Below are 16,401 nucleotides of genomic sequence, written 5' to 3'. Positions count from 1 at the left end.
TGCTTGGGTTGCTGCCACCCTCTCATTGCTGCATTTATCCATCATTCAACAAACTTGGATTGGGAGACTCCTATGCTAGGACACCCCCAGAATAATTGATAACTGTGTGAGAGGCTACTCCACCAGACCAAATCCTTGCTGTACCTGTCCTAGTATATTATATGAAAGCATTGCAGCTGCTCATTTTAGCCTTGCCCTTGGTTCTGGGTGTGGGTTGGGGGTTAAGGGTTGTAGAGGAAAAGGAAAGGCTGTTCTATCACCAGATAATAGAGAATTAGCTGCAATTGGAGTAGGTTATTAGGGGAAGAGTATAAAGCAGCTGCAACATGGTGGGTTGGGAACCACAGTAGTGAGCTTTCTAAGGGCATTGGGAGGTTTGACAAAGTCCTAAAAGTCCAGAGGATATTCTTGGAACAGAGGGAGAGAAAGACACTGGGTTGGAGGAATAGAGACAAAAGGAAATTATGCATAGAAAAAAATAATACTGGGGGGGGGGTAAAAGGGTCTAGAAGTGAGGTCTCTTGGGAGTGCTAATTACATCGGAATGTAACCCAGATAATGCAGCCTCTGACTACAGAGTTTGCTGGGTAACAGTGTTGCAGGAGAAAACTGCCAGTTACCTGTGTTCAACTCCATTTTAGCTCATACAGAAGAAGGGAAAAAGGAGCTGCTGTTCCTAAGTAATAGGAATCCCAGGCAGCTGGAGCAGCTCTGTGCCTACCTCTAAGCTGTGGTCACGACATGCGTGGAAGCCAATGGACTTTTCTTTTAATGGACCCACTCAAATGGGGGGACCCACTCTTCAGTAAACGAGAAGAGCAGCCAAGGAGTGGCTCATGGCAGCGACCAGGACTGCAGTCAGCTCCCAACCTTCACTGAAATGGGTTCCTTGGGAAGTGACTGTGATGGCAGTAAGATGTCCTCTTGTTCTTGAAACTAATACCAGTTTATTAGATATGATTTTCACATTTAAATAATCATGTATCATTTCTTTAAGAATTAAATTATCTTTTTTAAAATGTTGTGTTAGATTTATAAGATGGGAAGAGCCTTCAGATAGGCCAAATTTAATTTCTTTGGCATTCTGCTTGTTGGGGGTCTTGAAGAGACTGAATTCTACAGAAATTTTCCAGACTTTATTCAGTTTAGGCGATTGAAATTCACAGCTTAACTTCTCCTTCCCAGACCATTCACTTCCTGTTTATACTTTCATCAGTGGTTCCTGAGAACCTTCCTGAAACTCCAGCTGAGTTTGGCACTTTATACAGGTTCCTGAAAAAGAATTAAGCACTAAACCCCTACAGCATACACTGTATGTAATAAATTAACATATTTAATCCATATAGAATGTACTGTGTACCATCTTTGTGAGACATGAGACAATAGTGACTCAAATCAATTTCAGCAGTTTCATTTTCTCCCCATACCCAGGTTATTGGTAGTAGAGAAGTTTGATCCCTAGACCTGCCACCTGTCTTAGCCTGACTTCAGATTTCACCTTATCTCTGTTTCACCTTATGTAATGGTAATAATAGTGCCAAACTTTCAGGAGTTTTGTGAGAATTAAATCATATAGTCACTTTACATGTAAGTGCCTCACACATAGTAGGCACCCACTGAATGGTACGTGGCTCTACCATTTACAACTTGGATTTTATAATGCTTTATTTGAAAAATTACTATGAGGGAGAGAGTCTGTGAATGCATATCAACATCTTTCACTAGAGAGCCAGCTGCCCCTACCCTTAAACCACTGCCTCAAGGATTCCCTATCAAAATTAAAACCTCCTGAGCCAGTCCCCAGTTTAGCTAGACTGATGTTCTAGCATCAGACTCAAAGGTAACAGCCTTACAGAGATTGCTTAACCACTCCCACAACTGGAAAGCTTGAATCCACTTAACAAATCCCTTTTAATATGGTTCTGCTCTGATTGAACCCCAGCTGATACACTTCCCAATATGAACAGTCAAGCCTTTGGATCTGTCCTTTCAACAGCTCAAACTCACTTCCTCCTCTGTCTTTACTACCACTGCCTTCATAACCCTGTCACTTGTTTGAATCACTATAATCATTTGGTTGTATGTTTTCTGCTCCCAACTACTCTTGGCTACTCCCTCCAGTCCATCTTTCACAGAGCTGCCTCAATGAGCTTTCCAAACACAGCATATCATGCAGTTCCCTTAATATCTTCCAGTGGCTTCACTACACCTTTATTCTCATTATTTTTGCCATGTATGGGTTACAAAGTTCATACCACACAAAAACATGGAAATTCAAGCTCCTTTCTTTCTCTCAGCCCCCTTTTCTAGGGGCAACTTCTATTACCAAATTCTAGAGATAAAATTCTACACAAAACATACATGTATTTTTTTTAAACATAGAAGTGTATTCTTTTATACCTTGGTGTTTCCACATACCTTGGAAATTGTATATATCAGGGGTTTTTCTTGTAAACTGAGTGCCCACTCTAAGGAATTTAAAAAGAAAAGGGATTAAGTAGCACAAAGAACCTCCGAGAGAGTGTCACAATCCCAGCAGCCAAAGACAGCATCCTAACCACAGCAGGAAGAGGGCGCTTTGATGAAGTCGTCAGTGCTGTGAACACTGACACTGCCTGTGCTAATGACAATGCCACCTAGCCCCCGGAAGCTCCACCCCTGCTGCCTCCCAGCTCAAGATGCCACTGCTCTTACCCTTACCAGAAGATGTCTACTGGCCAAGACCTGCATCTGATTGGCAGGCCTACATAGCTGCAAATGAGGCTGGGAAGGTGGTTTCCATCTTTGGAAATCTAAACTCATAATTATGTTCATTCTCTTTCATGAATGTAGATTAGTAAGTTGTACAGCTATACCATCATTTATGTGTGAAGTCCTTACTGAAGAATTGCCTCATTACTTTGGCAGTTTGCTAAATACGGATTCTTAATTTTTCCCCAAATACGCTATCATAATCTATCCAGTCCCCTTTTTGGCTTAAGACTCTTCTACTGCAGACCTAATCATCATGCCCCAGTTTCTAGTGTCTCCATGCTAAGCCTGCTGCAGAGCTGGTCTCTTGGGGCTTTTCTTCATCACTCAACTGGATTAAATCAGAATGAAAAGTAAGAAGCAAAACTCTTTATTTTCAGATGACATATTCCAGGATATAGAAAACCTTAAGAAACTTAAAATAATCTACTAGAACTAAAAACAAATTTAGCAAGTTCACAATACTGCAAGATTCACATACAAAAACCAAGTTTCTCTATCCTAGCAATGAAAAATCCAAAAATGAAATTTAGTTAAGAAAGTAATTCTATGTTAAAAATAGTAGGAAAATAAAGTACTTAGCAACCTGAACAAAAGAAGTGCAAGATGTACAACAAAAACTGTAAAATAATATTGGGGGAAATTTTAAAAGGTCTAAATTAATGGGAAGACATTCCACAGTCTTCGATTACAAGGCTCAGTACTGTTAAGATGTTTAATTTCCCCAAATTGATTCATAAATTTAATGCAATCGATATTAAAATTTCAGCAGGCCTTTTTTTTTTCTATAAAGTTGATAACAGGCACTAAAGTCTATATGGAAGTAAAACCAAAGTGATTTTTTAAATATGAAGATTGGGAGGACTTTTCTTATTTTCAAAATATATTATAAAGCTACAGTAATTAAGACAGAGTGGTACTAGCCTAAGGATACACATTAGGTCAATGTAACAAAATTGAGGGTCCAGAAATAAACCCTTAAATTTATCGTCAGTTGATTTTCAAAAAAGACATTAAGGTGTTTTAATGGGAAAAAAATAAATTTCAACTTGTGCTGGGATAATTGGATATGTACATGCAAAAAGATGAATTTTGACCCTTACCTCACATCAGACATCCAAAATGGATTATAGACCTAAGTGTAAGAAGTATAAAACATTCAAAAGAAAATATAAGAGGAAATCTTAATGACCATGAATTAGGCAAAGATTTTTTATATATGACACCAAAGATATGATCCATATTACAGAAATTTGATAAATTGGACTTTACCAAAATCAAAAATGTTTACTCTTCAAAAGATGCCATTAAGAAAATGAAAAAGACAAGCCACAGACTGGTAGAATACCTGTAAATCCTATCTATGATTAAGGACTTGTTTCGACAATATATAGAGAATAAGTCCTCACTAATAAAAAGATAAACACCACAAAAAAATTGGTAAACACCTTGAATAGACATTTCTCTAAAGAAGACAGATAAATGGCTGACAAGATAATGAAAAGAGGTTCGACAGCAACAGTGATGAGGAACAAGTCAAAAATCATAATAATAGAGCACTCCACACCCACTACAATGACTGCTACAAATCAAAAAGACAGCAATAACAAGTGTTCCCTCCACACAATACGTGAGAAGATTCTACAACTCTCACCTGGAATTCCGGGACAGACAGCACAGATTCCTCAGAAGCTGATGACATCTCATCTTCCTCATCTTGCGTGAGGTCGTCAAAGTCCTCTTCTTCCTCTTCCTCTGGCCCATCCTTCTCTCCCCCAGTTTCTGGCCCAGCCGGGGTCCCCACTGACTGACCATCAGCGCTAGACAAGTCTTCAGGCTTCCCTAGGGGGCTGCTAAGCACCATGTCAGGGTCAGCACAGGATGAAGCATTCTTTGGGGACCCTTTGCTCATTTCTCCCGAGTTTCCTCCATCAGCAGGCTCTTGAGAAGCTGAAGGGGCTTTAGCTGGTTGACTCCTCTCCTCCTCCTGCTGCAGGGCCGTCTGTTTCTTCATCTCTCTAGCACCGCCTGACTCCTCATGTGGAAAGCCAGTGCCCAATTCCACACAAGGTTCCTCTTTGATTTCCTGCTTCGGGAATCCACCAGAGATTTCCTCCCAAGAGTCTTCAGGTTCCATCTTGACAATTACCTCTAAATCCCCAGGGGAAGAGTTTAGAGATTCTTGGATGCCCTGAGGCAGTGGTTCCATAGCCTGCCTCCCCTCCTCTGTTTTCACGATAGTCCAGCCATAGGCACTGCTGTCCGACAATTCTTCCCGGCACGCTCTGTCGGCCGCTGGAGGCCCTGGGCTGGGCTCCTCTTTGGGGAAGACAGCAGCACAGAGGGGAGAGAGTTCCTGAGGTTCTAATTTGGGTTCTAGGCCTTGAAAGGCATTTTTCCCCTCAGCCAAAGGACAACTGATGTCCACATTCACTTGGGCTTTCTCTTCAGGGGTGGATGGTACAGGAAGATTCACAGAGTTGCCAGAAACAATTAAGGGTGGAATAGAGGAGGCCACAAGGGGCTGGTTCAATGGACAGGGGAAGGAAGTGGGGTTAACTAAGAGGGTGGTGATGGGGATGGTCTGAGGACTCTGGGCCACAGCAGCATTCACAGGCTGGATCATGTTGCAGCCACTGCCAAGGCTCACAACCTTCACAGTGGTGGCAGGGACAGTGAAGATGACAGGTGCAGGGTGGAGGAGGGGAGCAGGCTTCAGACAGAGAGAGGTCTTGGCCCCCTTTCTCTTTGAGCCCCTCCGTTTCACACAGGGCTTTCGAAACTTAGAAGGACCAAGAGAGGGCAGCATTACCTTGGGCACAGGGGCAGAGGGGACCAGGGTCTGGGGCTCAGGCACAGGGAAGCTGGTCTTGGTGTCAGGGGGTGTAGCAGGCAGTGCTGCTGGAGACTCAAAACTATCGCCCCCAGCGACCCCCGGCGGAGGGCCACCTGGCACTTTCTGTAAGACAGTGGCTGGCTGGATCATGCGAGGAATCCGGACCACCATTTTGCTCGGAGGGGCTTCTGACTGAGGTGACCTAGCCAGTGTCTTCCCAGAGCCAGAGCTAGGTTGGAGAGAGGGGCTGGGTCTGATAAGGAGGGGCTTCAGGGCTGATGACCGCCTCTGGATGACCGCTTTTTCCTTCCTGGAAAAACGATTGGCAACTGGCTCCAGTTTCAGGACTACACCCTTAGGCAGCAGCAGTGGGTACTGAGTTTCACTCCCCAGTTCTGAGCTGCCTTTTCTGAGACCTGGGTCTGAGCTGATCTTCGTGGTTCTGATCACATTTCCTACCTCTCTGGCACCATCAGCTATGAGCCGCAGCTCCTCTTGGATGGATGGCAGACTGGCCTATTGGGAACAAGAACACTCTGATGCAGCACGTGCCAGAACTTGGTAAAAAATCATAGGGCTTTCGAGATGCAAAGGACCTTTTCAGGACAATCTCTAGACATCATTTCAAGAAGGATTCTTCTGCACAAAATCAAATGTCTACAAAGACTGCATTCCAACTGTATACTCTAGAAGCTCTTCCCTGAATCTCCTTTAGGAAACTATCATTTTAACCATCATTTTTAAAAGGTTATAGAATCACCTGGGGGAAGAGTGGAGAAGGAGTAGAGGAAGGGTGACTGAAGATTTCTTAAGGCCTAGTTCTACAACCAAAGCATCAGAGGTGCAAAGTAGCCTTTGATGTTTCTGGTGACCTTCTGCTTCTGACACACTTTGAGGAGGAAGACTGTACCTTCAACCAGAATGGAAGCCGGTGTTCTTCCCTTTCCACAGGTGGCTTCCACTGATGTGGCTGGATCTCTTCACAGCACTTCATTAACATGGGCAGCTGTTTGGTCTTCTTATAAAACTGAGCATGAAGAAATAAAGCATGGGTTACATTCATTCCAGAAACACTGCCCTCTGTCCGGGTGGGGAGCAAGGTAGGCAGTGGTTTAAGACACACACACACACACTCATCCATAAAACAGATACATGAACAGCATGTGCTGAATGCTTCTGCATTTCAAATTAACTACTCCCTAATTAATAAAGATTTTACAATTGCTCAGTATCTTCTGATGCTCTCCATTCTGGTCAGCAGGAATGGAAAAATTTTAAGTCACAGAGAAAACAATGCAAATGGTCATTTAAAATTTGCTTGTGCTCAACAGATGCAATGAAAGTGATTAACCTTCATCCTGGCCACATGGAAACTTCCTTTTAAGCAAATATGGCGTGAAGGGCATTAAAAGGGAAGGGAAAGAAGAACAGAGAGACTGAGGCAGTTCAGTTTTAAGCGTAAACAAAGAGGGAAATTGAACTTACACTGACAGTATGCACCCAATTATTCAACATTTGTTGAATGTCTACTTGCCAGGCACCATGCTACAAGCTGAGCATACAACTAAAGAAGCAATTCCTGCTCTCAAAGACCATACAGACTAATGGGAGAGACAGCCAAGTAGACCAATAATAACATTTTGTATCAAAAAGTATAAAGACGTGCACAAAAAAGTGACACACAACTCACAGCTGAACAATAAAGATTTCTCTGGAGCAGGCGCAACTATAGACGAATCTTAACGGAACACTTTGCTATATGAGGCAGGATATACTTCATGTTCAAAACCACTGACATGTTTAATGAAGCACAAAGAGATGGTCTGGCTACAACAACTAAGGAATGAGGAGAGACTTCAGGAGACCAGTCAGAGGCAGGCAGGACAGGCCATCTGTGCCATGCAAGCAGTCTGAACCCTACGCTGAAGGATTACATGCAGGTGGCTATGGCAGCAACTTGCAGGACAGAATAAACGGAGCCAGAATTAGAGACACTACTTAGGAAACCACTGCATTAATCCAGGTGTGACGGAGGCCTGAACTAGCCACTGGGCACCCCAGTAGGAAACAGAAAACTGAGAACTTGGTGACAGACAAATGGTGGTGATCAAGGAGGAGGAGTTGAGGAAACTCCTCAGTTAACGGGCTGAGAAAACAGCTAGGCAGTAACGTCATTCCCAAAGAACAGATCAAAGAAAGGGGAGGTGGGGGTAGGGGAGCTGCCATTGGCGGCGGCGGCGGCAGCAACAACTGGAAGGTGCGGAAGGAGACCCAAGTTCAGTGTGAGGAGTCAGTGAGGCAACCGCGGTGAGAATTCCTTTAAACAGGTGGTGACACTCAGCTGGAGCTCAGGAGAGAAATCTACCAAAGATACAGATTTGAAAATCACGAAGAGACAAATAATCGCTAAAACCATGAAACTGGATAAGACCACACACTGAATTTATCACGGAACACTGACGCTGAGGGGAGAGCAGGGCAGGAGTGCATGAAGGAGCGGCTTGAGGTAAGAGTCCTGGTATCACAGGACATCAGGGGACAGGAGTTTGAAGAAGGAATGAGTAAACTACGGTATTAACTGCAAAGTTAAATAGGATAAGAGCAGAAAAGAATCCACTCAGTAGCCAATTAGGAAATAATCTGAGATCTTTGTGGGGAGAACATCCACACTTCGACAGATTCAACAGTTAAGGGCTAACTTCCTGTGAAAACAGGCAGCTTAAACGCATCCATTTGGCTTTGTCCCCTCTTAAAACCCCGTGAAAACAAACAAAAAAGGAATTTTTTAAATGATAAAAGACTACAAAGAGAGAGAAAAGGAGAGAAAGATAAAAGCAACACAAATTTCAAAGCTAAAAAGACATGTTGCCATAAAATTGTAAAAAACTAGAGAAAAAGAAAAATCCTTCTTGTTGCCAGAAGGACAGAAAAAAAAGAGGTATCACACAAAGGTCCAAGAGTCCAAAGGGCACCAAATTCCTAAACAGCCAGCACTAGAAACTACAAGAAAATGGAGCAAGGCCCTTAAAATTTTCTGATAAAGTGATTTTCAACCTAGTGTTTAAACCCACAGAAGTGGGAGATCCGAACAGAGACATATTTCAAACTTCTGATTCTGAATAATTAGAGATTCACAGCAAGTTGCAAAAATAGTACAGACCGGTCTTATGTGTCCTTCACCTAGCTTCCCCCAGTGGTAAGATCTTAAGTCGCCTAGTAACACTTACACACACAAACCAGGCATCCAGTCAACTAGGAAACTGACTCTGGTCATGTCATGTTATGACAGACCCTGAATACAGTTTAACTCTAAAAATGTGTTTCTCAAGCGCTCTTCCTCAGAATGCTACTAGGATGTGCTCCACTAAAACAAGGAAGTAAAGCAGAAAGACATAGGGTTCAGAATTAAGAGGATCCAACACAAGTAAGAGGCAAAATGAGTCCCCAGGATGATGGGGCAGAAAAAGCCCGAGAAGACATCAGGGCCACAAGCCGAGAGAGCAACCTGGGTAGAGCGGAACAGCCTCACAGGGCTCCGGGAAGGATTTCTTCAGGAGGATGAAGAAGACAGCAAAACACCTAAAATATCTGAACACACCGAAAAGAGATTTAGAAAACTGAAGTCGACTTTAATGTTGAACGGGTAATAAATACATAATAAGATCAAGTCCCACCAACCCTCCAAAAATGCAGTTTTAACTCCATGAGAAACAAAATATTCAGCAGGAAAAGCAAAGTAATCATGATAGAGTACACAGCTCAGCTGTGGGAGCATTTACATAGTATTCATCATGGAAACTCCAAATACAATCTAGCCAAAATTGAGATATAATTAGAGTGAGAAAACTGGACCTTCCACAGTTTACATTTAATAAATAAAACCTAAAGCCGTAACATCAGATAACAATTATAAGAATGCTATCTGGATGCGAAGTTCAACATGCCATCCCCTCAAAAACCTTGGTTAGCAGGAAGTAGGGAGGAAAATATTGTTTTTCATGACAAGCCTCAAAGAATCATCTGACTCTTTAAACTACTTGCCTCTTTAAAGTGTACACTTTTATGACTTTGACATAAATATTTAAATAAAAAGAGTTAAGGAGAAGGATAAAGTGGACTGCTGCCTGTCCTTTGAAGAAGGTTAGAGTGAAAAAAGAAAGAATGAATGGCTAGAGGGAAACAGGTTTGAGAAATATTAAAATGTATGAACCATTGTATATTTAGGGGCAATATCCATAACTGAAGAGGAAGATGACACTCCTCAGGAAAAGAATGGATCACTGTCCCTGAAAGGCAAGAGGGCGATTAATCCACTGTGCAGGTGGGAGGAATTAGCCTCAGCTAAAAGCCTATTCATTGTGACCAAGAAGAAGAAAACCGAATGGCTGCACCTTGGCGAGGTACCCAGGGGAGCATGCAAGGAAGCACTTACTTTAATGATGTTGTCAGGAGCTCTTTTCGTGTTGAGGTTCTTGATTCTCGTTGTCAGTTGATGTGCAGTCTTGCAAGTGAGAAGGTATTTGCTGATGAGAGGCTTAGGAAACTCAGTCCCTTCGAAGTGCTTTAGCCCTAAAGCTAACAAACTGAGAGAGGAGCAATGACACTCAGGCACAGTCCACAGTCCACCCTGCTGAGAAGCCTCCCAGACGAACTCCATCCACATCCCATAATGCACTTTTTCTGCATCTAATTCTTGTACAACTTAATGGCAATTCAACAGAAAATTTCAGGTATTTACTGAGCGCTACTAAGTACTGTACGAGTAAGACTCCATCAGGAGTGCACAATCAGGTGGGAAGAGGAAACGCTAAGCATAAATCCCTCACAAGTATCAGATCATGATGCGCTTTATACTCATAATATAAGTGAAGTTTGAAAGGAAGGAGAATAATTCTAATAAACAAATAAAAGATGAATAATGGGCACCACGTCAGGCACATTAAATCGGCAACAACACTACCTCCCAACAAAACATTCAATCACCGTTACCCATGTATGTGTGCTCATGGCGGTGCGGCCGTGCATATCAAGAGCTATAAAAGTGGTCACGACCTTTATCCAATAATCTCACTCTTGAGAATTTACCCAAAAGGATAAACTCAAAAGATGTTTAAAGGCTCTACACACAAAGATCGTGGGGAAGCCTCACTTACAGCTAAAACAACCGGGGGTCGGGGAGTGGCAAACTAAAGGACTATCTCAGGGCCATTAGTATTTAAATATTAATCGTAGGGCTTTAAAAGACAATATATGGAAACAAACAAACGAAAGGACAATATTAAAGCACACAACACAGGAAAACAATTTCAAGAAGACGTTAGGTTAAAAAAAGCAAAACCAAGGTACACTTAAGTTGCCCATAATTACGTAAGACACACAAAAAAGAAAAATCATTCATCTTGGGGTGATTTAGGATAATGGATCAAAAAAATTGCTTTCTTCTGAAAAATTTCCTCTAACACTATTATGAAATTAGTTTTTACAATAAATAAAAGAAACCATTTAAAATGTTTCAAAAATGTGCATGTCATTCCCTCAAAGAGCAGGGTTTGGCACTGCTGCAACAGGCACACACGGAGAGAGATCTGTGCCCATCTACACTGCTTTCCTTCTGGTCCTGTGCATCCAGTCTTTATTATACATGCCTTATCACTCCTAAGCTCCTCAAAAAAAAGAACTCAGTCTTCTCCTTGGGATATTTCGTGCTTTTGTTCCCCTACAATAAATCCTTACTTGTCCTCAGCCTTGGTGAAGAAACTCTTATCCTGGGGATTCTTTGCCTTCAGAGAACACACTGGAAGTAGCTCTGGATACATGAAAACCTTGCTCGTGGCTAGGATCCAAGCTACTTGCTTTGGCAAACAGGGAAATTCATAGGCTGTAAGGAAAAAAATCTGTGATAAATGACATTCTGTAACAAAAGAGGGCTTCACAAAAGCTTCTGAATGCGTTTTTGTATTTAGATAGAGCTGCCCCTACCTAACTCGGTGCCCTCCCACCCATCCACCCTCCCACCCAAAGGTTCCATAGTCTTTCTCAGTCTAACATACACCTTCTGAAAGGAGTCCCATTCACTGTTATTAAAAGTTCATTCTCTTATTCTTTCCTAGGTGGAACACTTAACACACTAAGTAATATAAACACTTACAAAGCACCTTGTAATACCTGGCACATAGTGTATGCTCAACAAATTTTTACCTCCTTCCCCCTTTAAATCCTTGAAAGTTAAGTGACCTTCAACGATTCTTTCTTCCAGGATAAGAGTCCAACTTCTTTAGTCTACCTCACAAACCTGGTACTCCAAATTTTATTTGATTTGGCTCTTACTTAACTTTCATTAAGTTCTCCTACATTCCTCCTGAGGTTCTGATCAAAAAGCCATAAAAAGAATGAAACAATTCAGTCTCATTCATTTCTGTCTTGCTGTCTAAGCCTCTCAATTCCAGGCACTTCTGCTTTTCCAGAGTTAAGCACTATAACATCCATTATGTCTCCTTCCATAAGTGTTATCTTTATATACCCAGAAGAAAAACACAGGGCGCTCTACGTGTAAGTTATTACTGTAAGTTCAGTGTTAAGTTTTCATTACCAACATATAACTAATAAAGTAGTTGGAGATCAGTGTCCATGACTTAACGCACCAAAATCCAACTATATTCAATTTAACTAGAAGAGTCAGGAATTTAAAATCAAGTCCAAAGACAAACCCATATCCAGAGCAAACCACAACTAATTTGCTGAACCATGAAACAAATCAGAAGCAAATGCCTGGTTTAAAAAAACAGCAAATATTTTCTCAAAAACTACTAAACCAATGCAAGGTAAAAACCAAAGCTGCATTAACATTTCTTTAAAATACTGAATAAGGCAAATGTACATCATCTCTAATTTGTTCCTATCTCCCAAATCAACGTGTCACTCAAAATGGAGATGTCACTACAATCATTACAGGAAATAAATGATCCTAATAAAGAAGAGCGTAAAAGCCTGAACACAACCTGACTTTCCCACCTGACTTCCATCTTTATCAGTCCGTCTTGACCTGACGCCTAATGCTTACCCTCAAAGTCCAAACCTTAGCACTGAGTGCCACCTCTCTACCCTCCACAGCCGTGTCCTGTCCACTGCCTCCATCCCTTACTTAAGTATTAAGTACTCTAGTATTATCATCTAATTCTAGAACTTGGATAATGAGCACAGAGGGAGGATACAAGACAGAAGGAAGAAATTACAAATATCCTGTCTCCTCCAACCTCACGAAACTATTCCTAAGAAACTATCTGCGAGCTAAGGCTCCCACTTCTCCTTGTAAGTTAAAACTTCAAGTGGACACATCTGTCCCTACCGGTCTTCTTGACAGTTTTACGAGGACTCCAGTCAACGCTGACATGTGTGTTGAAGTCTTCAATGAGCTGCATAGCTCCCATCAGGTTACAGGGTTGGAACAAGGTCTGAAACTTGGGGTTGAAATGATGATGAACGGCGATGGAGTTTTGAGCAAAGGTTCCCAGCTCTTTCTGGGAAAACAGGACACAAAGGAAATCTAAGTTTCAGACAATTAATACCAGCAGCCCTTAGCCTCTGAGTGAAAAACTATCCTTCCTACAACAGGATAGAAACAAGTAAAATTCATCATAAAGTCTTTCACAATTAACATTATTTCATTAAGACCACTCTTTTGCCAAGTCCTTAGAAATACGGGGATTTGTGTAACACTAATTTGTTCTTGTTTTATTCTCAGTCTGAGTGTTCCTCAGCCTTTTGGACATACAATGTAGGTCCCCAACTAGAATTAAGGTTCTCAAGAATGAGAGCCATTACTTAAAAAAAGAAAAATAAAAAAGAGAAAAGAATTCTCATGATCCTCTGAACAATCTGACACGGAGATACACCCTGCTGACTATCCAAGGAAGCTTAGACTACTAGCCAACATACTCCTCAAACTCCAAAAAGACTTACCCAAGAGGCAAAGAATATCATCTTTACGAGACCTGAAGTTCAGGGGCAGTTTTTATAGAATTTAAAATTTGAAATTAAAAGACCTTCCTCCAAAAGATTTCAAAATGTCATGAGCGACATTAATTTTATACATAAAACACTGATACAATCCTTATAAATATTTAATAAATTCAATAAAAAGAACAGAAGTACTAAAAACCTCAGATGGGTAGCTCTAAAGGTGAGGAAGAGAACCCAACAAAAAAGTAAGAGGAATAGTCTAAAGAAAACTGAATACACTCTCCGTCCTTTCACGGGAATCAGTGGCTTACATTCTCTCAGCAAACGCAGGAAGCCATACAAACAGCTACCAAAACATGCAGGAAAGAAGAATAAATGTAGCTTATGATGGGTGAAGAGCTGTGAGAAATGACTTCCAAACTAACTGCATACTCAATTCCTTAGAGTTAGGGATATTTGAAACCTTACAAGAAGTATCTTGGTGGTACTGGCCTCCGAACTGAGACTGGGGTTGGAGGTGGCGAGAAGGTGAATTTGCGTCAAGAGCTGAACATGCTGGAGAGGGAAAGAAAATAATACAGTGACGTGTTACGATGTTGTCATTTCAGGAACTCAGAAGACCATACTAAGACGTAAGCACTTCTATCATATATGTTTTGCTTTCTAGAGAGACTATGAGAACAACACAGTATCTTGGTATGAAGTTTTTTCTCAGATATGTTCCCCTTGAGCAAAATAACAGAACCAGAGGAAGTTTAACCTCAAGCCAGAGGAACTTAGATTAGAAAGAAGAAAAAACTACTCTGGCGGTAAGGCTGTTAAATTTAGAAGGGATTGCTAAAGATTCTTTGAAATCTGTAATTCTGAATACTTTCAGGGTCCTTGCATGCACTCTTACATGAGCCATAAGGACACGAACATGATAACCTTTGAAGGTCCTAATGGATGATGTGAAGATCCTGTGGTCTGTGGTTTCCATGGTTATCAAGACACCTATTTCTGACTTTTGCAAAACTGCTAGTTTTTGGCTTCAGAGCCAAGCCAATGGATGATCCACCATTAATATTACAGAGAAGAGTCTCACCTGTTGCATCTGCTGCTGGAGTCTCCTCCTCTGTGCTGGGTCTAGAATCAGAGCCTGATGAACTTTCTCACTCTGGGGCTTAACCCTCTCTACCTCCTGCTGCTGTTTGGCTGAAGATTTCTTCATCTTCGGCTGTTCAAGTAGCTCCTTCACTGTGCGATGCTGCTCATTTAGCAAGTTGGCCAGTGGTTCCTCAAACCTACCCCCAAAGGGAGATGACTGAATGTGAGTATTTCCCTAGGTCCACAACACATCCAATTCCTTCTAATGGTGGACTAAGAGAGTATGAATGATTTCCATCTACTCACTTGCCTAAATATGAACACGTTATCATAACCCCAAATCCATTCTTGCTCATGAATTCATTTTCCCACTGGAACCATTCTCAACCCATCAGTCAAACTAGAGGCACAGACTCATCTCTGATTCTTTGTTTTGCTCTTTCCCACATCTGACCCGGCACCAAGGTCTGACCACGCTTCTAGAGGAGCAGCTCTGGAACCTTCCACTTCTCTCCTCTGCCAGTGCCATTGCTCTAGTAGATCTCCCTGTTATCTTTCATCCAGACTTAACCCCAGCTGCTTTTCTGGGCTCCAGAGATTTCCATCCTCCCAATTCTGCTTCTTCAGGAGACGGCTAATCTCCAGATTTCACTTTAGCCAACAGACAAACTCCTAGCCTATCGAAATCTTCTCCCAAAGTTGTTAGCATAGATTCAAATAAGATGATTCTGAATTGTCCGCTTCTAAAATCATTCCTGTAAGTAATATAGAAATGAAGGGGAAAATAAACATCTAGGAGTAGGGAAATGTCTGAATAACAGAGCAGTCAAGGAGCTACTGGGAACCCATCATTTCTGCATCACACTGATATCCACTTTAATATAGGACTTGTTCTTTTTGTAATTTTTTTTAATTGAAGTACCATCAGTTACAATGTGTCAATTTCTGGTGTACAGCACAATGTCCCAATCGTGCATATACATAACATATATTTGTTTTCATATTCTTTTTTTTATTAAAGGTTATTACAAGATATTGAACATAGTTTCCATTGCTATACAGCAGGAAGTGTTTTTTTAATCTATTTTTATATATAGTGGCTAACATTTGTAAATCTCAAACTGGGACTTCTGAATGGTGATACACAATCTTCTCAAAGCACAACATCTGTTCTCTCATCTACCTATTACTCCCATCCCAGCCTAGCTCCTCCCATTCTCCAACTCTTATCCATTCGGCTGCCCTGCCTTCCTTTTGTAAAAAGTCAAAGACCAAACAAAGTCAAAGGCCTTCTAGCATGAAGTAAGAAGGGGATGTACTAAAACACATCATAGCTTATGATAAATGGTGATAAGAAGACTCAAGTATTACCCAACTATGCACGTACTGGGAAAAATTTAACCATATTGTGCAAAAGGCATAGGCAAAAGAATACGTACTCCGATTTACTTACATAATGTGATACACAGACATACAAAGCCAGTCCACTGGGTTAGAAGTCAGGAAGGCTGTCACTTTGGAGCAGTAAGGAGGGAACGCAGGTTAGGCTTTAGGGGAACGTCTACTTTTCTGGCAAGGTTTTATTTTTTGCCTGAGGCACTATTAGCCGGTAGAAGTATCCCATGCGAGAAAAGACAAAAGCTGCAAGAGTCGTAAGGAGTAGGTAGGAGAATGTTAAGTGAGCCGCGCCAGATACCTCACGAAGCAAACAACGCCAAGAGCGCTTCCGTATTATGCATGGACTCCGGCGTCTACAACTTCCGGCCTGC

The 16,401-nt window shown here is 41.6% G+C and overlaps 2 protein-coding genes across 5 annotated transcripts in view; one reads left to right on the top strand and one right to left on the bottom strand.

Annotated features, from left to right (window-relative positions):
* DAP3 (death associated protein 3) overlaps nucleotides 1–1,015 on the top strand; it is a 27,328-nt gene extending 26,313 nt beyond the window's left edge. For both annotated transcript variants that reach the window (XM_015248172.3, XM_015248171.3), the window contains exon 13: nucleotides 642–1,015. In XM_015248172.3, coding sequence (XP_015103658.1) covers nucleotides 642–727 — 86 coding nt within the window. In that variant the 3' untranslated portion in view covers nucleotides 728–1,015. The remainder of the gene's footprint in view (nucleotides 1–641) is intronic.
* Nucleotides 1–16,401, bottom strand: part of YY1AP1 (YY1 associated protein 1) — a 21,688-nt gene extending 5,287 nt beyond the window's left edge. The window contains exons 1-9 of one of the 3 annotated variants that reach the window (XM_072946408.1): nucleotides 16,329–16,401; nucleotides 14,631–14,829; nucleotides 14,015–14,101; nucleotides 12,933–13,104; nucleotides 11,321–11,465; nucleotides 10,020–10,170; nucleotides 6,498–6,614; nucleotides 4,406–6,103; nucleotides 2,419–2,468 (exon numbers count right to left, since the gene is read on the bottom strand). In XM_072946408.1, coding sequence (XP_072802509.1) covers nucleotides 2,436–2,468; nucleotides 4,406–6,103; nucleotides 6,498–6,614; nucleotides 10,020–10,170; nucleotides 11,321–11,465; nucleotides 12,933–13,104; nucleotides 14,015–14,101; nucleotides 14,631–14,756 — 2,529 coding nt within the window. In that variant the 5' untranslated portion in view covers nucleotides 14,757–14,829; nucleotides 16,329–16,401 and the 3' untranslated portion in view covers nucleotides 2,419–2,435. Of the gene's footprint in view, nucleotides 1–2,418; nucleotides 2,469–4,405; nucleotides 6,104–6,497; nucleotides 6,615–10,019; nucleotides 10,171–11,320; nucleotides 11,466–12,932; nucleotides 13,105–14,014; nucleotides 14,102–14,630; nucleotides 14,830–16,085 lie in introns of all 3 variants that reach the window. The other 2 variants (XM_072946406.1, XM_072946407.1) reach the window with 2 other exon arrangements.

The sequence above is a fragment of the Vicugna pacos genome, chromosome 21 (assembly GCF_048564905.1).
Source record: "Vicugna pacos chromosome 21, VicPac4, whole genome shotgun sequence".
NCBI lineage: Eukaryota > Metazoa > Chordata > Mammalia > Artiodactyla > Camelidae > Vicugna > Vicugna pacos.
This window is presented reverse-complemented; position numbering and strand designations above follow the sequence as displayed.